This window comes from Dunckerocampus dactyliophorus, chromosome 16 (genome assembly GCF_027744805.1).
Source record: "Dunckerocampus dactyliophorus isolate RoL2022-P2 chromosome 16, RoL_Ddac_1.1, whole genome shotgun sequence".
In the NCBI taxonomy this organism is placed as follows: domain Eukaryota; kingdom Metazoa; phylum Chordata; class Actinopteri; order Syngnathiformes; family Syngnathidae; genus Dunckerocampus; species Dunckerocampus dactyliophorus.
The window spans coordinates 14,024,785-14,046,286 of NC_072834.1; the positions used below are offsets into that span (position 1 = coordinate 14,024,785).

A 21,502-nucleotide genomic window follows, 5' to 3' on the forward strand; every position below is an offset into this window, starting at 1 on the left:
TGCAGTACTGCTGCTGTTCACGATCCGGCCTGTAGGGGCCTCACTCTGAGTCAAAACAATCTTCTGGAAAGTCCTCAACTTGGACTGAATGCTAAAAGGTTAACACATGAAGCTCTCTTCTTTAAACTAACTTCAGCGTGATTTGTCAAAGCAGTCGATGTATGCTGCATTTAAATCATGGAGACTTGCGAAAAGTTGGGGGCTTGTTTCAGCCGTATTTGGTGTGTTTTTGTGTTGTAGTTAAAGCTGACGCTGTCTCTTAGTTAGCTTAGCATCGATCTGCCAAAAACAACTCCTGATCGTCGTTGAACGAAAAAAACGGTGGACTTTTCGCTCAGGTAATAAACCTGGCCTACTCTTAGGACGTCTGTTATAGTTACTAAGTGATTATTCATATTATACTGTACTTTGTTGCCAGTCACACTCCATGCTTTGTTGTCTTGAATGTTGGGGGAAAAAAGGTGTGTGCTTCTCTCGCAGGTTTGACTGAAGTCACCGCCAAAAAAATGTCCATTTTAGGATTAAAAAAGAAACAGCCAAAGACCTTCAAAGTCAAAGTTACCACCATGGATGCTGAGATGGAGTTCAGCTGTGAGGTAGGACTTTTAAACACCTTTTTCATCGATGACTGAATGGATGACCATCATCATCTTGGATTGGCTCACACTAAAATAACCAAATCACATCCAGGCCTCAAACATTCATGCAGTGTCAAAGCTGCTCTGCTAACTTTTTAAATAACTTTGTAAATAACTTAATTATCCACCACTGCCACTATATTCACAATTGGAATGCTTCTTCTGCCTTGTATTTGTATTATTGTATTATGTATTATATTGTATATTGTATATTGTATTATTTGTATTTGTATTAGTTTATTTAGTCATTTTTATGCTTGAAAATGCTTTATTAGGCAACAACAAGGTTACACAAATACCGGAAGAGTAACTTTCACTAAGAAAAGTCACCTGTTTTGGCATTCAGCTACTTGTTAAGAGAACAGCAAGTTGTGCAAAATTGACTGAAACACTGAACAGTTGGACTTGTGCGTTCAAAAGTTTCGAGAAAGTTCAATTAAGTTTAATCGTAAAGAGTACAAAAAGAAGTTGTTGGCCGCTGATGACCACGGGTCATACTTGAGCAGGGATGCCCATTACGTCAATTGCGATCGAAGGTAGCGTGGGTCAGTCGCATGTGTTACCCGCGTCATAAACGTCCCATGATATCAGGAAGCTGACATTAAACTCCCTCCTGATTTGCTGTTGCTCCTCAGTGTCCAAGGTTAAGTGGTGAACAGACAACTTTTCAATGAACACACGGAAATGCAACTCTCATCTTTATTATTCAGATTACGGATAAACTAACTCAGCGGTAAAATTCCTATAAATATAACGAAAGTTATCTGTTCACTTGTAGCTAAGTAGAAAAGAAGTCAACTGTTTAATAGTTCTGCTCCTCATCCTGAACTCCACTATAGACATGCATCTTTTCTACACTTTGTGAAATGATTATTATGCTTAATTGGAAAATGTGCCCATTGCTGAAACCTTTTTAATATGTTGCCTTGACTTCGGCTGTATTGTCTTTTGCATAATGCATTTTGCATATCCTGTATTCCTGTAATGTTTGATAGCAAATGCTAACTGGACTAAGGTCTGGTTTGTGCTTGACGCGTCCGCGACTTCCACACGGCTCCGTGCGGCCTTACGTCACTTTTGCAACCACACCCCTCCGTGCGGCGTCCGCGCGGCCCAAATTTTCCACACCGCACACCTAGGAAATTTTCTAACTACATGGATGGTCCCGCACAGAAAAACATGCTGGACGAGCAAGAGCTCCTGGTGGCGGACGTTTGAAAATACAGACATCTTTATGATTAGACTCATAAAGATCACCGCAATGAACAAATTGTCAATAATTCTTGGAGAGAAATTGCTTTTTTGTTTAACCCCATGCTTGTCACCATGTTGTAAACAACAACCCTTTCTACTTCTACTATGGTGTATTGTTGTACGCATGTCCTAGACGCACCACACTGCCCCCAATTGTCTGGGAAAATATGGGCCAACAGCGGGGACATGACGCACTGACTACAAATGCTGCAGAAGTTGTCTCTGCCTGATTCCGCATGTCTCATTTCCTCGCGGCACGTACATGTGTCAAGCATAACCCAAGCTTAATAGAGTCGTCACTCGCTACACCGCGGTTCAAACATCGCACCCTCACTTTGTTGCGGTTTTTGGAAAATTTATTAATACATGATTGCTGTTGGGTGGTTGAATGCGGCCTATTATTAGTAAAAAAAAAAAAAAAACAAACATATTTAAGCAAATTTTACTTATTCTTGGCCTAAATCAGGGGTGTCAAACCTGTGCCATGGAGGGACCTTGTTCAGCTCCTTGTTAGAGAACATCAAGTTGTGCAAAGCGTATTGAAACATTCAACAGTTGGACATTCAGAGACGGTCAGATTAAGTTCACCTGTAAAATTTATACTGCATTTTAGCTTCACTCTGAAATTTCACCCAGAATACAATTACAGTAGATTAGAGCTGCAATAATTAATGATTAATCGATTATGTAATTAATCAGCTATTTTGGTATTTGATCGTTTTTTTTATTTAAAAATGTAAATATCCTCTGATTTCAGCCTCTCAAATGTGAATATTTTTTAATTTCCTTAGTCATCCATAAAAGCAGACCTATTATCTTTGTGTTTTAGTCAAAACAAGATATTCACACACATTAGTGTTCACTTTGGAAAACTGATAGATATTTTTGCCTCTTTTCTGATATGTGGTGGAACTGTTTGTGTTGGTTCATATTGGTTTGCTTCGTCTACGGCAGGGGTGTCCCAACTGTGGCTCATTTGTGGCATATTGTAGAAATACAACTAAACAGAAAAAAAAAATACTGTATATAAAATGGAGGAAAAGAGCAGTAATTTTACCAGAATGGTCAAAACATGAGAATGAGGTTATACTATTCAGAAAAAATAGAGCTAAAGGCACTATGTAAAGAGAAAAAGCTTGAATATTGACACTGTAATAAAAACTGTCTGTAATAGTGTATGTTTTGTTTAACGATTTTACAAAATACGTACAAATCTCAAAGTAGCCCCCGCATCATTTGACTTTTCAGTATGCAGCCCTCGGTGGAAGTTTGGACACCCCTGGTCCAACGCATTATAAAAAAGAGGAAGGGCAGTTGTCCGAATCTCCCGTAATCAATACAAAGCCTTGGCGAAAAATGAATACAACTCTGGACAGAAATAAAGGTTGTGACATTGCAGACACTTGATATGAATGCTGTAATTGAAGCTAAAGTCGGTCCAACCATACATTAGAATGTTTGACCGTTTTTTTTTCCTTATTTCATTTTTCTCATCCATATAAACAGTGTGCTTGCATGTGTGTTTTTACAGTGTTGTCATTGTTTGTTCCTCAGGTCAAGTGGAAAGGCAAAGACTTGTTTGACCTGGTGTGTCGCACAGTGGGGTTGAGGGAGACATGGTTCTTCGGACTGCGCTACACGGTGAAGGACACCTACGCCTGGCTCAAAGCTGACAAACGAGTGAGTGGAGGATGCGACAGAACGGAAGAAGTCATTCTTGTGTTTTAAATTCAAATGATTTGCCCACTCAGGTCTTGGACCAGGATGTTCCCAAAGATTCACCTATAACATTTCACTTCCTGGCCAAGTTCTTCCCTGAGAAAGTAGAAGAAGAACTCGTCCAAGAAATAACACAGCACCTCTTTTTCTTACAGGTAGTCAGCTGATGTCAAAATCATTTATGTGCCTGTTAGGGGTGTCGTGGTATGCCATAATCACGACGGTTTTAAGGTGACAGTTTGGTTTATTTGGGATGCAGTAAGGGAACAGAATGCAAAACATGAAACTGCTTAGCTTTTGCGTAAACAGTTTTAATAATTGAAAAAATTAAACAAAATATTGCTGGCAGGTAATTTTCCCATTCAGTGGAACCTTGGTTTATGTCATTAATGTGTTCCATAAGGTCACACTCTAACCAAATCAAGTTTTTCCATAAGATAGAATGTAAATCCAATTACAGTCGTCCCTAGTTTATCGTGGGCATGGTTACAGACTCAACCACAGTAGCCCGCTGCGTGCGGGCTTCGTCGAGGCTACAGATACTTATAACGCGCGTGCCTTCTGCTGCCAATGAGCGCACAACGCACTGACCACCCCCCCACACACACGAGCACACACATAAATAAAAGCGCTCGGAGAGTGCAGACCTCCGCCAAGCTCCATACTTCCCTCCATATTGTGATTCACACCTTTCCAAGTGCTCTGACCATTTTTTGTGGAGTTATATGCATAAATGCCAAAAATGGTCCTACCTTACAATTCCCTCCTTTTTATTTCACATGTTAGTAGTGAAATAGCATCTTTGAGACTGTTGGTCTGTGATATAATGAATATAATATAATAACCACTAAATATGTTTTATTTTTCAGCAATTACTGTTGTAATTTTTTTTAACTGTATAACCTGTGGGCTGAGGCACAGTGGTGACGTGACCCTTCCCCCCTTCCACCATATTCTGTTTGGTTTGGTCACATGGTGGACATTTAATGATGTCTGAGCAGCATGGGGGCACGACTATCCCGCCTGTAGAGGGTGCCCATCTGCCACACATCCTGACTTGATGAGCGCTGAACACTAACCCTGCAAGTTGCAGCATCAGAACCTGGAATCTCTGCGGTGGAATGGGCACCATCTTGAGGCAGCCGCAGATATATATATATACAGTATAAATAATTTTTTTTTGTATTAGTTTATCGAGTAGACGCCTGGCCTGTCCCTCACTCAGTGTGTACCGTGTGGGAACTCTATACCAAACCAAATATTCCGTACCAAAAAATATGAGTGCATGTACCATTACACTCCTAGTGCCTATGTGGGCATTTTAGATTGTGCTGAAATTTGAATATGTTAACCTTCTTGCTTGTACGTCTTTAATTATTTTTTTTAGGTGAAGAAACAAATCTTAGATGAAGAGATCTTCTGTTCTCCAGAAGCTTCTGTTCTTCTGGCCTCCTATGCTGTTCAAGCCAAGGTAAGAGAGCAGCCAAGTGCGTGTATTTGTCTCTGACATGAGCATTTTGAACTTTCTCCTGTCTTCAAACACAGTATGGCGACTACGACCCCAACTTTCACAAACCAGGCTTCCTGGCTCAGGATGAACTTCTGCCAAAAACAGTAAGTCACAAAACAGGAAAGCACGGGACTTATTGAAGAGACCTGAGACATTTTGATGTGTTTTTCCATCAGGTTCTGATGCAGTACCAGATGACCGCTGACATGTGGGAGGAGAAGATCACAGCGTGGTACGCCGAGCACAGAGGCATCGCCAGGTAGGATCTTGGACCGCCAAAGAACTCGTGTCATCCAGCATCATGACAATATCTCGTCCTCACAGGGATGAGGCTGAGATGGAGTACCTAAAAATTGCTCAGGACCTTGAGATGTATGGCGTCAGCTACTTTGACATCACTGTAAGTGTCAATTACCGCTGCTTTATATCTACCACATCAGCTTTCTGCTGGTTGTATCATTCAACAGTTGTTCCACACTTCTTCTCACTACGTTTTGATAACATTCTTTTACCCTCAATGGCTGCTGACAGCAAAACAAGAGAGACACAGACTTGTTGTTGGGGGTGGACGCTCAGGGTCTTCACATCTACAGCCCCAACAGCAAACTGACCCCCAACAAGTCGTTTCCATGGAGCGGCATTCGCAACATCTCTTACAGTGAAAAAGAGGCAAGTCCACAGAGATACAATGCAAGAGCTGTATCTAAAACAGTGTTTCCCCTGGTATACAGTTCATCCGTGCGTCACACAAACAATCAGAACACATGCACTAGTGCAGTGGTGTCAAACTCAACAGGGGACCAAAACTCAAAAACCAAAAAAACCCTTTAAACCTTCTTCTCTTTTTAACCAACATAACTTGTTAGTGAATGTACCACATTCATATGCATCATCAGTGCTCACGCACAGATGCATGTTTAAAGCTGCGAACATGACAGGACATGCCCCAATTATCCAGGCTCAAAAAGATAGTATTAAGTATTGTCAGCTTTTGATAAAATGTCAAATGAGCACTTTTTTTTTTACCCCAGAGTGGGGGAAATGTGTATTTTTACAAATATCTGTGTTTGTGTCTGTTCATTCCTGCTTGAAATTTCTACTTTCCCATATATAAATACAGTCAAACCTGCCTTCATAGAACGACCACCTGCCTATAGCAGCCACTGAAAAATCCCCCGCAGCAAATTTACAAGTTATAGGCCTTGTGTATAGCAGTCACCTATCTAACGCGGCCAGCCATTTTGTCTCCCTTGGTCAATATCTGACTGCATATAGTGGCCAAATTACCAACTCAAGTAGAAGCTTCATGCATGAAAAAGTTTGTTTTTTCAATCAATGAAGCCGTCGTGTGTAGACTTTAATTACTGAGTCCTAGCTCAGTCACAATCATTCACAAGATCCACACAAACTGTCAGTTGTTCCACATAAAAAAGCCGTCTTCTTTTGAGCTTGCTATTTCCTGGTCAAACATGTAACTTTAAGAGCATTTGCACCAAAACATTACCGCAAATTAGGCTGGGAACAGGACGTGCTCCCAGCGACGCTACAATAAAAAAAAAAAACATACGCTAGCATGCATGCGACAGCGGGAGCAAAACTGAGTTGGGTTGTACTTAATTGAAGTATTTTAGAATGTACTCATGTTATTTTTCATCAATCCTCATCCACAAATCCATCAAAGTCCTCATCTTCTGTATTCGACACAAACAAAGCCGCCTTCTTTTCCGTTCGCTACTAGTCTGTTAACTTGTCAGTGTTATTCAGCTCCGAAGCAAAGAAGGAAACTTCTCCTGTTTCTTCTGCCAACTTTATTTATTGAACGCGGCCACCAGACAGCAGCTCAGAACACACACACATCTCTCAGCATCGTCTCTCCTTCCTGCTTGCCCACAAGGCAAAGGTTAAACAAGCTCCACTACATAGCTGTCCAGCCAATGCCAGGTAAGAAATGACACCGTTTATTTCCTGGTGTGCACTGGTCAATACTGTAATGCCGCTTGTTGTGGGAAAGGAGAGACTCACGTCACCGATGCACTTTAATGGCTTTATTAACAGCGGAGAACACTGCAGGACTTTACATCCACGCCAACATAAACACACTTCCCAACTCTCTCGAAACTCACAGCTAGCACTGAGCCTAGCTCTCCTGCTCGGGACGCCCACCGTCACTTCCCGGCACTTCCTGATGAACTACAGCTGTAATGACATTGCCGTATAAAAAGTAAAATATTAAAAACAAGCGTAAGACATTACTAGCACAGCTTTGTTCTGTGGGTCGTGGATATATTCTATCAGTTATTATTAAGCCTCTAGCTTCCTTTTAGTAAGTAAAAACCTTGGCTATGATTGCACTACATTGTCATGTAGACCTACAAAGTACACTTGGAAGAACAAGAGGTGAATAAATGTATTGCAACTGATGTGAAACTGATGAGGGGTAGGATTAAATAAGCTTTGCTTCTTCCTACTCCTTTTTGGACATGCAAAATTGTGAATTGTAATATGTGATGTGCTACTGTTTGACTCATATGCATGTTCAGGATTAAAACCATGAACCATGATAATAACAAGCCTAGTAGTGCTGTACAACTTTTATCCGCAGTGCCCTCTACTGATCAACATTATTATTATTATTATTATTATTTTCCCTTTTTTTTTTCTTTTTTTTCCTCTACTGGTCAACATTCAAACTGGACGCCAACCTGCCTATAGAGGCCACCTGTCTATAGCGGCCACTTTTGCAGACTCCCTCTAGTGGCCGCTATAGACAAGTTTGACTGTATAGTGTTACATAGTTTCAATAGTATAATTTCAATATAGTAATTGTTGATTGATTGTCAACCACCTCTTCGTCATTCTCTCACCGTCAAGGCAAAAGCAACAGTATATTATTATATTAACACAAAAACATCACAATCTGCGAGATGTGTAACTTGGAGTTTGCAGCTGTGCACTGGGAGGTTGAGGCGTTTCCCAGCATGCTTTACTGTAGTCACTTTTGACTGTCTTATACCTCTTAATGTGTTATATTGTACAAACAGGGTGTGGTGTCTTTTCTAGTCATGTACAGTTAAATTATTTTTACTTTTCGTCTAAATCTGGTGCCCTTAGTAACAATGGTTGTGCAAGTAGTGCTATGTATAATACTAGACCCACGGCCTGCAGTTTGACACACGTGCACTAGTGCAATCGCCCCTTGACATTTACATTTTGGATGCACACAGGCATGCGTGAGTGTGGTATAGGGTGGACAGTCACAGACGCGCACAAATGCAAGCTACTGACTGTAGTGCGATCGATCCTCTTCAGTTACATTTGGGATGCACACGCATTGTGGGGTAGTGATGGTAACCTTGATTTCTTTTGCTGACTCAAGTTTTTATGAGTCACTCACTAAAGTGAATCGAGTACCTGATTCACTCGCGTCGAGCGTCTCAGTGTGCATGGGCAAAAAAAAACCCCTTAACGTTATGCTTCATGTTTCAGTTCACCATCAAGCCCCTGGACAAGAAGAAAGATGTCTTCAAGTTCTACTCCTCTCAGCTGCGTGTCAACAAGCTGGTGAGTCAAGTCGTACTAACTAGGAGTGTAACGATGCACCATAATTGCAGTATGGTACTTACCTCGCTTTTAAGGGCACGGCTCAGGGCTGGGCTGCTCTGTATTTGCTTAACGAGTAGATGTGCGACGCGTGGGTAACTTCCTATCACTCACTTAAAATGTAATGTGAGAACTGAGTATGCCTTTGTACCATACCGTAAGTTCCGTACCAAAAAATCACATTACGAATACTCTTCAGATCTTACAGCTGTGCATTGGCAACCACGATCTGTTCATGAGGAGGAGAAAGGTGGACTCCATTGAAGTGCAGCAGATGAAGGCTCAGGCCAAAGAGGAGAAGGCCCGTAAGAAGGTTGTGAGAATGGCGACTCATGAAGTTAACATCCAGCAGTGAATGTTGGGTCTTTCGCTGATCGTTCTATGTGGTCCTGGTCCAGATGGAGCGACAGATCCTCGCACGGGAGAAACAGATGAGGGAGGAGGCGGAGCGAGCAAAAGAGGAGATGGAACGCCGACTTTTCCAGCTGCAGGATGAGGCTCGACTGGCCAACGAGGCGCTGGTGAGGTCTTCATCTTCAATTATCATACTTTTGTACTTAAACTTAGTCTTTTCAGTGCATAAGTAAGGCAAAATGCAGTACACTGTCAGTACACGGATTTTGCCTCCTCTGTGACTCCTCCAGCTGCGCTCAGAGGAGACAGCAGACCTGCTGGCTGAGAAAGCCCAGATCGCCGAAGAGGAGGCTAAGCTACTGGCCCATAAGGCCGCCGAGGCCGAGCAGGAGAGGCAGAGGTTAGAGGTCACCGCCATGAAAACCAAGGAGGAGAAGAGGCTGATGGAACAGAAGATGAGGGAGGCGGAGCAGCTGGCTGTCAAACTGGTGGAGCAGTCTGAGCGCAGGTCCTCATCACTTTGTTTACGCGCTACCACCTCCTGCTCTTCCTCATTTCAACTTTGTCATTACAGACTGAAGGAGGCGGATCACCTGAAACAGGACCTGACTGAGGCCAAGGATGCAGAGAGGAGGGCCAAGCAAAAGTTGCTGGAGATCACCAAGACCACCTACCCTGTATGTCGATGACCACGATCAATACTTTGGTCTGTAGTGTTGTCTCATTATATACTTTCCAAAAGTATTCAAGGTGATTTTATTTCCAGCTCATAGCAGCATATTCTGCTCCCCCTGCTCCGCCTGCTCCCCCTGAAGCTGCAGAATTCGCCTACGAAGCAACGTCCTCGCGTCTTGACTTTAAAGACTCAGACATGAAGAGGCTTTCCATGGAGATCGAGAGGGAGAGGTGAGTTGTAGCCTCAAGTGTCTCTAGTGACTTCTCATTGTGTGTGTATCATATCACGCGCACGTGTGCGTGTGTGTGCTGGCTGCAGGCTGGAGTACATGGAGAAGAGTAAACACCTGCAGGATCAGCTGAAGGAGCTCAAGTCTGAGATTGAGTCTCTGAAGCTGGAGGAACAACAACAACAACAGCAGCAGCAGCAGGCTAGCATGTATGGTCTCCATGGCGATGCCAGGGCATACATCCCAGAACCTGTTTACATTCCTCACAGTAATGTACGTATCATTATGTGAATGCTGATGTTATTCTGCACCAAAATTCGTATTGCGCCTTTTTTTTTTTTATGCTCAACTACTTCCACATTTCTCAACCAATTCAAACCATTCCAACATCAAAACACTCGGCTCATTCACGGCACAATTGCTTGCTATTGACACATTCTCAAAAAATTCCCACTTTTTCCGCACCAAAGATCATTCCTTTGAAATGAGGCTATGCCCACACGGACACAGATATTGTAACATATAATATAATAATACAAGTAATATATCATACCGAAATTTTTAGTGTATAAGACACACCCACTAAATTTAGAGAGAAAATCTGATTTGTACATATGTAAACCGCACTTGTCTACATCATAAAAAGACATATTGTGGCGCGCACGACTCTGTGAGGACAGGGCAGTCTTGATATGACAGGAGCCAATCATGAACTATGAGAAAACTCTCAACAAGCTTGTCAATCGGAAATCTCAGGAGGTCATTTACTCAACATAACAGTCTGACTCACTGTGTCATCTTAGATATGAGGCTAAAATCATTACGTAGCAACTTAACACTCAAAAGGTAGCTAAGAAGTATACAAGACAAGTGTATATATATATATATATATGTAACCCGCGCTGTTTCGCACCGCCCGCACCAGGGCTCGAACACAAGACCTTCGCAATGGGAGGCGAGAGCGCTGACCACACGGCCAAAAGCCCAGACTGTCGACCGCGTGTTCAGCGCAGCTCTTAAGGCAAAAGGGAGTGAGGTTTTACCAACGTACACTTGCACAGCCTCACAGGCTGGCATCCGTTACATATATAATATTTAAACTTTTTCCCATAATGCATTTCTCCCAGCAGAGAGCACATGAGCTTCCTCTGGTGGCTGCCGGGCGGCCATGGCAGCCATTGGCCAATAAACTGCTCTGCTGGGAGAAATGCATTGTGCGCAAAAGTTAAAATAGTTGTTGCGTTTTATTTTAAAGCCATATTGGTACTTGTCTTCAATATTTCTTAGCTACCTTTTGAGTGTTAAACTGCTGTATGATGATTTTTGCCTTCTATGACATTATTGAATTATTAATGCTTTAGAGAAGCTCTCAGTGGTTTGTTATCAAAGTACATAATTCTTGTGTTTGACAGAGAAACTCGGCCTACATGTCTCAGATGGCGTTCTTTGAAGAGGTCTGATCAGGAGGATGAGGATGAGGGTTTATGCACCAGACTTGTCTGACCAGGACCCTGAAAAGGACTTTTTTCAGATTTTCTTGCTCTTTGTTTTGGCTTGTTTGATGTGACACTTTTCTGCCAGCTGACATTTCAAGTCTTCTACACTCTGACGTCCCCTCATGTCTCACATTTGGACAGATGTTTGACAGAGTTGAAGTCTTTTGTCGCCTTTTGAGGTGATTGTCTTTTTGCAGGTTTCACTCGACCTTGTTACGTGTAGTAACATTCTTGACTCCACCTCCTGATTGATATCATTTGAATTGTAATTGTCATATATTTATTGGTGCCTTACAACATTTTGTTCTGGTTTTTTGCCACATCGATGTGTTCAATCTTCATTTCCACAACCAGAAGTTTTTTTAAATTGTATTTTATACTGTATGCATCATTTCAATATAACAGTGCTTGTGTGCTCTGCATATTTTTATTTGCTCCTTGCAAGGTCGCGTGTGTACTCCCATCACCGTGCACACCCAACTCTGCAGGCTGGGCACACAAACAGTGGTTGTGTTTTCCTTGGCCACCAGGTGGCACTATACAGCAGAAAGCGTGATGAGGTGGAAAAAGTGCTTGATCTGCTTAAAAGTACAATGTTTGAAGTTTTTAAGTTCAATAAGTGAGTTGTTAAATTATTCTTAACTATTTGCATTCCCCCATGTCGGGATACACGAGAGGCAGCTTGCACTTTTTTCAACTGTTAAACCACCTGCCTTATTTTCAGCACGTCAATCCAGAAGATGGTTTTGTTTAATACCCTGCCTTTGGGGAGAGCTTTGGAACTTGACCACGATGGCTGCGGCGGTTCATCTGCTGCCTGAGGTTCTGGGCCAAGGTCGGCGAGGTTGGCAAGTCTCAACAGGTCAGTAACACTGCGCCCTCAATGTGTGCTGGCGGTCAAAACGGAAACGCAGAGAAACAAGTACGACCTACTTGGAGAAGCTAAACAGAGGCCTGGCATGTCGGAATCAGTACCTAAAGAAAGTTTGTACTGTAATATATTGGAGACAGTAATTGTAGGAAGTCTTCGGAGAGCAAACGGTTAAAGCTGAATAGAGTAAAGTCTCACCTGCACAAAGACGTCACAGGTAATTGGAATCGAGGCTTTTAAGAAAGACGATGTTATCTGAGCTGGCCGTGACGTAAGCAGACTGTCAAATCACACTTTAAGCTCCTCGTCTTTGTTGGCGGCGGGCCGATCAGGACCTCTCAGGTACATTGGGAACGTTTACGGCTAGAATATCGATCATTTGCGGGGCCTCTGTGCTTGGCCAGCGATTAATGAATTCATGAGGCGGAGCCGCCTCCGCCTTTTTCTTACAACAATCACACTACGCTTGGAGGAATAATGGCACACTCATCCTCATTCAGATGATAATAGGCTGAGGCTGTGTTATTGAAGCAGTCCATCCTTCCAGGCAGGAACTTGATGCTTTGTTATAACATTATATTCGCTTTTTACCCTCAAAGGAAACCACCAAAGTCTGAATAATTCCTCCCATTTTCCAAATGCTGTCATTCCATTGATTTGATCTACTGAATGAAAGACATCAATACATTGCATTTTATCTTACTTTATATTATATGAATAATGATATTTCAATGAGAAAGAAGTGCCAGAATGTTTCATCTGCGTACATTCAGGTCTTGTTTTTTTGGGCATTCGAACGATAGCGACAGTAATGTTTTAATTGTAGCTTTGCATCTATACACAAACTACACGACAGATGACCTACAGTAAGGCCTTTTGGGGTGTACAGTGTGTTCCTAAAGTCTCAACAAAAATGTATGTATGATACACTCATATTTTAATTTGTATTTTATTGAAATTATCACCATTCGTTTCACTTTATGTACACATCCAGTTTGCCATTAAACATTATACGATAGAACAATTGTCAAAATGACGATACAGTCGAAGTCAAGGCAACACATTAAAAAAAAGCAGGAAGAAGATGTTTTCCATTCATAAAATAATAGCAACAATAACAAGTGTGGAAAAACACATTTCACGGCATGCTTGGATAGCACAATTGACTTTTCTTCTAAGATTTTGCATTGAACTACAGTAGCTGCTACAAATGCAATGAAGACTTTCATTGTAGGTACTGTGTATGCACTGAGCATTGACTTATTTTATCCAGAATTTGGATAATAAAGATGAAAAATATAGTTTTGCATGCCGCTTGAGACGCCGACTGCCGCAATATAAGCCACAACAGCTTTGCCGCGTAGGAGCAACAGTGAATCAAGAGGGGACTTTGATGTCAGCCTGATGTCATGTGATGCTTCCATAGTGGTATCAAAGCGAGACCACTGTATCGGACGAGTCAATAAAGATACATGTCTTGTTGCAGCCCTAGTGTGTGTATATGTACGTTTATATACATATACAAGTATGTATACACACACACGTTTTTCATTTTCTATTTATTAATTTTAATGTGTTTGTATTATATATAATTTTAAAGTAAGTAAATGATAAAGTACATATTTTCATATATACAAGTTTTGATTTTTTAATGTAATTATTTAACTTATTAATTAAATAAAAAAATTCTATGTGTATGTTATGGTTATGGTTTAATTTGTTTCAAACATGCATATAGTATACACTGAATGCTTCATGTTACAAGTCACAGTTCCACTTGTCTGAAAAGGAGTAGGAAAAAGCAGGGCTTATTTAATCCTACCCCTTCTTCATATCACATCAATTGCTAATACATAGTACATATGTATACATACAAACACACACATACATACAGTATATATACACGGTACATGGTTTGTTCTTGAAGGTCATATCCTCCATGATCCTTATTGTCATAGTAATGTGATCTTTAATATGTATCCACATCGCTGATAATTTGACAAGAACTCTTCTCCTGGACCTCCATTTAGTTTGATGATTTTACCGTTGGTGCTCCAAGTACTTTGTATCTTTCCCTGCTTCCTCAAGTCTAATGCTTTCTTGGCGATGTTGGCATTGCGTTTTGTCAGATGCTCGTTCATGGAGAGGTTTGTGCCTCTCAGCTTCTTTCCCTGTTTCAGCAGTGCAGTTTTTAGAATTCCCTGTTGGTGAACTTAATGATGACTGGTGTAGTGTTGTTTCTGCCATATAGTGGGACGCAAGTGTTGATGCTGTTGATATGTACACCCACCTTCTTTGATTGTAGGAAGTTAGCAATCTGTTGCCTTATTTAAGGAACATCTCTTGACCTGGGTGTGATTTGGAGCCCTGTGAGGACCACATCATTCATTCGTGCTTTGTGATCCATCTCCTCAATTAAGTTTTTAATTTGCTTAGTGATATTTTCCTTTGCTTCTTTCTCTTCCTCAAGAGTGGCGTGAAAGGCAGCGTTATCCTTCAATAGTGCCTTGATATCATCCTGTAGAATGTTGATATCATTGCATAATGCCCTATTTTCTTCCGTAGGGTCTTTAACCTCCTTAAGAGCAGCGCACAAGGCAGCTTCCATAGGGTTTATTATGGCCTCCTTAAGAGCAGCGCACAAGGCAGCATTGCCTTCCAATATTGCCCTGATATCATCCTGCAGATAGAACCCGAACGTCCTTGCATAATGCTGTATTTTCCTTAGGGTTTTTAGCTTCCTTAAGAGCAGCGCACAAGGCAGCATTGTCATTCAATAATACCTTAATATCATCCTGCAGAGCCTTGATAGCTATAGGGTTTTTAACCTCCTTAAGAGCAGCGCTCAAGTCCGCATTTTCATCTCGCAACTCCTTGACTTTTTTTCTTAGTGCTTTGATAGCCTTGCTCGGTGCTCTGTTTTCTTCCATAAGGTTTGTAACATCATTATGGACAACCGTGATCATTTTATAGAGGCTTTTGTAATTAAATTTAAGGTCTATCCAGCTGAAATAGGATGCAGAGGTTTTATGGCTTCTTCTACAATCAGGCTTATGAAAGACCTTTGCATTCATGGACAGGCTCTACGACAGACAATAAGATCAGTCTCTGAAGCGGCCCGAAAGAAGCAGCCAGTGGCTATGGATCAAGCACAAGGACACTTGCTGGGCTCAAAGCATAGAGGGGCGCACATCTGGGATGTCAGTTGTTGCCGATGAGCTCTCTGGAGGTGTCATGGGCCTACCGGTGGGCTTATCATCAAAACACCAATGAAGGAGGGTACCCACCTGACGACCCTAAAGGAATTTTAAACCCTCCCCTTTCCTTCCTGCCCTTACTCAACGGTGGGATGTGGGGGGAAGCGATGACCCGGTGGGCGGGGCAGTTTTTTTGTTGTTTTTTTTTTAATCACAGGTCAGGACCTTACTGCCTAGCTCATCTCCCTCCACTTTCCAGGCACTACTTTACTCATTATTGTTGACGCTTCATTAGGTACATGTGTCCCAAAAAATACCTAACAGTAATCCTAAACGCCTACAAAGACATGACATGTTGCACTCTTGTCCTGTCGGTGGAAATAAGTGTTACACGCCAAGTAGTGCACATGAGCTTTTTTCGCCATCTGGTGGCTCTCCGGCCCCTCTTGGCCTCAATGCAAGTGGGCTAAATTGAAAATGATCTACACCAGGGGTCACCAACACAATGCCCCCGGGCACCAGGTAGCCCCCCCACGACCACATGAGGCGCCCGCAAGCCTGCTTTTCATTCAGGTTTTCATTTAATAATGTGAGAACACTAGAAAGAAATGTATTCTGAAACATAAAATGTAAGTTGTGGGTACCAGCATTTTGTGAATGTTTTGGTAAAACAAGCATATTTGATCTGTTTGGGTTGAGATAAGGTATGAAAATCATTTCTACAAAAATGAGTAGCTCGTGGCCATTTTCATTTTCTAAAAGTAGCAAAACGTTGGTGACCCCTGATCTACACCTTTGTCTGGATCTGTACCAAAATGTGTTGACATCCTCCAGAATGATATGATTCTGATTGTTAGTTGGTGAAGCCAATGAAGCGTCCTCCTGCATGTGATCACATGTTGACGCACACACCTCCCCTCTGCTGGGCGCCTCTGACCCACTGAAGGTGGAGTCAGATTATATATTGATTGTGTGTGTGCGTGTTTCTTTGCGTGGGTGCATGTGTGCTCGAGCTCTGATGCATTTGCCTCTGCCGACCTATGTGATCAATGTATCTGTGGTCCTTCTGTTTGGACGCCTGCGGGTCGCATTGTGATGAGGACGTTTATTGTCTTATTCTTTAATATAAAGTTAAATCCTATGTATGAAAACACGTGGAAGTGTCAACCCCTCCGTATGTCATAATCATTTATTAAATTCAATAATTCCTGTATTAAATATAAATTGTGCACTATGACTTGAGTTGATTTAAATAGAACCCCATTAGCATGATTTCTAATGCATATTTCAAGTGCCTCTGCTTGTATAGAAATAATTCTTTGTTCTTTTGTCCCCTGAGGACACATGCAGTCTATGAAAAACATCCACTCATCAAACTTTAATGGTTTCATGGTTTCAGGACATTTCATATTCCACACTCGTTAGCTGTCGTCATGTTTGGTTTTAACGCCATGGCATGTCCACAGACGTATGCGTTTACATCAACACTTCCATCAATTTGACAAAAATCTCTTTCTTGTTATCAGCGCATCATATAACGACATGGCCGACGAGGTTAAGTTGCTTATAAATTGTGTTTTATGACAGACGAATATGCCGCCTTTAATGAACTTTAATTAGCTCCCCACATTGAAGCGTGATGAGATGTTAATGTCATTATTAGTATGGCAATATAGCACAGACGTGTCCAGACTGTACAAAGACTTCCAGTGGAGGAAGCAAAGACAGAAAGATGTCCTCTTATGGCCTGTTTAGGTCTGTCTTTAACTCCACCAACAAACTTAAAGGGATAGTTTGGATTTTTTGACATGCTGTATGACATCCCCATCAGCATTGTAGTCCAATAACAGCGACTTACCCCCACTTGGTCTCCTAAGTCCAGTTCTGGTCAGATTTCTGTGATGAAGAACGTAGTTCCGCTTAGTTGCTGGGGACAATTAAGTAAAGAGTTTGGCTTCTAACAACAATATGCGTTCAAAAGATTATAACATTTGCATCACAAAAATGCCTTCTCAAAACACTCAAACCTCACAAAACGCTCGCTGTAATATATCTGTTTTATCTGTTTTATTTAAAAAAATTTAAATCAAATAAATTAAACACGGCCTGCATAATACAATATTAGCAAGGAGGATCAGGGCAATACTGAAACAAAAACAGTTAAAAAGCTACGAGAAAAACTTGTTGCTATATATAAAAAAAAAAATTCTACTGGTATTGGTAAATTATTATTGGCCTCAATTTAAGAATAATTTAAAAAATTGCAAATAAACTACTTAAAAAAAATAAAAACGTACCATAGTAGTGGTTTGCAAACAAAACATCATTCACAAATTAATGCATTTTGTTTTGCAAATAAGAAACGTACCTAATAAAAAACAACTGTACATCCTGCTTCAGAAGCAAATACAGCATGTTTTACACACAGCCTAAAAAGGACCATACAGTGGTGTGAAAAAGTGTTTGCCGCCTTCCTGATTTCTTATTTGTTTGCATGTTTGTCACAATTAAATGTTTCAGATCATCAAACAAATTTATATATTCGTTAATGACAACACAACTGAACACAAAATGCAGTTTTTAAATGAAACTTTTTATTATTAAGGGAGAAAAAAAATGCAAACCTACATTTACAAACTACAATTACAAACAAATATCCTTCAAGTATACAAAAATATCCTTCACTTATATACAAAAATGTATCCTTCAAGTACAGAAAACAATACTAAAAGTACAAAAAACTGTCACGTGACTATAGTCACAAACTTTTTTTTAAACGTGTGTACCTGTGTATTGTGTACTGAATAGGTATATATGTGTGTACTTGTGTAGGTTCAGATGTATGTGTATATATATATATATGTATGCGCGTGTTTGCATGTATACACATGTATGTATAGTATTAACAATTGATGTGATACGAAGAGGGGGTAGGATTAAATAAGCTCTGCTTCTTCCTACACCTTTTCAGACATATGCATGTTCGAAATAAATTAAACCAAACCAAACCAAATCTCACCTCTGTCACATGACTTTTGTCTCTAATCTTCCGCCTTACAGTTCCACACACAAATACACTCTGCTTTACACACGGAAACCAGTCAACTTTCTGAGAAATGGAATTTGTAATTTGAACTTCACAACAGTGCTGGCGCAATTGATTCAATTTAAGGCCGACAGGACAATAAAAATTTTATTTGATACGTAATGTGTACTCACTGTACTGGGTAGAAGTCATGCAGACTGCAATTTAAGTATCCTTTTTTTCTAAAACATTGTGTCACAGGTTTGAATCCAGCTGTTTCTGAGATGCTTTGTTAATATTTAACTATGATCCACTTTCATGCGACAGACAATTCTGATCTTGGTGATGTGTTGGTGCCCTCATCTAAATCAATGTGTAGAGGATGGTTTATTACAGGTCCTCATTTTTCACTTATGAATTAGTGACACTTGAGACCATGCCCCAAATACACATTCCCAATCAGTCCATCACATATCATAGAGTCACGTATGAACATTAGTAACATTTAAATCATTGTGTCGGCCTTAAATTGAATGAACAGCACCACTTGCTGTTGCAGTGTGTAAATTACATGTCATTTCTCAAAAGGTTTACTGGATTTTGTGCGTAAAACAGAGTTCATTTGTGTGTGGGACCGCGAGGCGGAAGATTAGTGACAAAAAACATGACAGCACTAAGGTAGTGACAATAGGCACGTGACAGTCTTTTCTAGTTGTAGAATTGTTTTTGGATGTTTTTTTTGTAATTGTTTGTAAATGATGTTTTCGGTTTGCAAAACACACTGACTTTCTGAATCGTTGGGGTGAGTAAAACATGTTTTGTGTGTTTGCAAAGTTTTGGCATGAGGTCAATGTAAAAGCCTGTTGTTTTGGCGATCATGTCTGGCTTGTGTGCCTCAACGAACATTACACTTAGTGATCAGTGTAGTATACTACATTTCATCAACGTCTTCGAATGCCTTATATTTGTATTTTAGTTCATTCAGCCATTTTTAAACTTGAAAATGCTTAATGTAGGCCAAAACTAAGTAAACTTTGCTCAAATATGCACATTTTTTTAAATGATAGGCCGTATTCTACCATGAAGCAGCATGATTTGATATAGTTTTGAAAAACCGTGACAGAGTGAAGCCGCAAAATTTGATCTGCGGTGTGGCGAGGAATGACTGTCTTGGCCTCTATTTCGTATGTCGTCATCTATATTTAACTGCTTAGCAAATCTTTCCCAACATTAGATTGGTTTTTGTGTGTTTAATAAAGAAAAGTGGCCCCCACCTTCTTTAATTGTTCTGTTTGCAGCCCATGGTGAGGTTTAAACACCCCTGCAGTACAACCACTAAATACTTGACTAAGAAAAGTGTAAGAACTTCTAATACCATTACATACAATAATGTGGTAATAAATACTTAGTACTACTACAGTACAAAAACACATTTCTTGTTGTTCATGTGAATAACAGGAACAGTGGATGGACATCTGACCTTTTTGTCCTTCAACTGAGTAGTGTAGTGCTAAATCACATTACACACACACACACACACACACACACACACACACACACACACACACACACACACACACACATTCGGCATGACTTCAGTTCATCTTCTAATGGAGAGAAATTCAACAAGCAGAGCAACATTTAATGACATTGCTCCTCTTCCTCACACACTCTATTAGCCACCCGTGTCTCTTCATCGCTTCATCGTCATGAGCATGAGGCGGTGACAAAGAGGCGGCTAGAATCTTCATTGTTCTGTGAGAATCTTTCCACCCACTTCTGTTATCCCCGACAATCGATATGCTGACATGTGACATTTGCACGCGTGTGAATACACGCTCATGAATACACGCGCACCCACACGCATGAGCAGGAAATTGATTGAGACATTCCCGTTTTCTCATGATACCATTTCCTGCTGCTCCTTCTAGATTCTGCTGGACTTTTAAACACGTGTGTTCTTTAGGTGTGTGTGTTGGTGACGTGACACATCATGAGATCACATGTCATTATTTCTCTCCTCAGCGCAGCAGGACGGCTGCGGGTCTTTTTATAGAGCCGCCGTGGACCACCGACGTCCCGGCCTTTTGATTGGCTGCACAGCCTCAAGGTGAGCTCGTGCCTCTACGCCCGCCCCAACTCCCCAATTTATGAGCGGCCCCTCGCTACCACAGCTGCAAGACATGAACTTAGAGATTCCTGCATATCTTCATATGACTCTTTAATGTCCTCAATGAAGGACGCAAGTGTGTGTGTGTGTGATCCTCATTAACATGTGTGCATGTTAGCATGCAGTGTGTAGCGCCTGGCCAGATGGCGGCGTGCAGCTGGTGTCAGAGTTGAATGTTACGCTATAATAATATTAGCAGAGCGTGTTGCTGTTGTGGACATGTCACACAAGCAGTAACAGATGGACACCGCAGTCTGCTGGCCGTCTTCATACAAGACAAATATTACATTAGTACACGCTTGTTTGTGCTACCAGCCTGCTCCTTTTATTCCCCTCTTCGTGTGTGTGTGTGTGTGTTCATGTTCTGTTCACTCATGGGAACAAATGAGTGGTCCTCTTGCATCTCTTTCATGATCTCCTTCAGGTTTTTTTTAGTCATGCTGATGTTAGCGAGCACAATGACACACAAAAGGAAACACACGCACACACAAGCACTAACACACACGAATGGCGGCCGCCTGGCCTGTCACAACAACAAATTATGCTCGTCAATAATTGTCAGGCAAATTGTTGATAATCTATATTATTGACATTATTTGAGACCATTTCTTCATTAATTATATGGCATAATAACGTGAGTACATCGTATCAAAAGCAATAAACTTTAATTTGTCAAGAGTATTTAACATTTTAATTGGAATCTCATAAATTGGAATCTCATAAATTCAACAAAAAACCCCAATGAAAATAAAAGGGACTCTCA

General features: G+C 41.0%; 1 protein-coding gene across 3 annotated transcripts; it reads left to right on the forward strand.

Annotated features, from left to right (window-relative positions):
* The first annotated feature begins 45 nt into the window (after positions 1 to 45).
* nf2b (NF2, moesin-ezrin-radixin like (MERLIN) tumor suppressor b) lies at positions 46 to 20,637 on the forward strand. Of its 3 annotated transcripts, XR_008566336.1 has the most exons (18): positions 46 to 338; positions 481 to 596; positions 3,447 to 3,572; positions 3,644 to 3,766; positions 4,999 to 5,082; positions 5,157 to 5,225; positions 5,298 to 5,380; positions 5,446 to 5,521; positions 5,653 to 5,790; positions 8,608 to 8,682; positions 8,921 to 9,034; positions 9,120 to 9,242; positions 9,366 to 9,583; positions 9,650 to 9,752; positions 9,842 to 9,981; positions 10,070 to 10,253; positions 11,393 to 12,338; positions 20,595 to 20,637. XR_008566336.1 is itself a non-coding variant. In XM_054754445.1 (17 exons), the coding sequence occupies exons 2-17, from the start codon at positions 507 to 509 to the stop codon at positions 11,438 to 11,440; spliced, it is 1,794 nt and encodes a 597-aa protein (XP_054610420.1). In that variant the 5' UTR covers positions 46 to 338; positions 462 to 506; the 3' UTR covers positions 11,441 to 13,747. The 3 variants fall into 3 exon arrangements, 2 of the variants coding, with proteins under 2 accessions (XP_054610420.1, XP_054610419.1); XM_054754445.1 differs by lacking the exon at positions 20,595 to 20,637 and having other exon boundaries at positions 462 to 596; positions 11,393 to 13,747; XM_054754444.1 differs by lacking the exon at positions 20,595 to 20,637 and having other exon boundaries at positions 11,393 to 13,744.
* Positions 20,638 to 21,502: the final 865 nt, after the last annotated feature.

Excerpts from the sequence above, each read along its gene's own strand:
- nf2b (XM_054754445.1), top strand. The coding sequence starts at position 507 with ATGTCCATTTTAGGATTAAAAAAGAAACAGCCAAAGACCTTCAAAGTC. Across the intron at positions 597-3,446 it reads AGATGGAGTTCAGCTGTGAG|GTCAAGTGGAAAGGCAAAGA; the intron begins GTAGGACTTTTA and ends TTTGTTCCTCAG. Across the intron at positions 5,791-8,607 it reads TCTCTTACAGTGAAAAAGAG|TTCACCATCAAGCCCCTGGA; the intron begins GCAAGTCCACAG and ends TTCATGTTTCAG.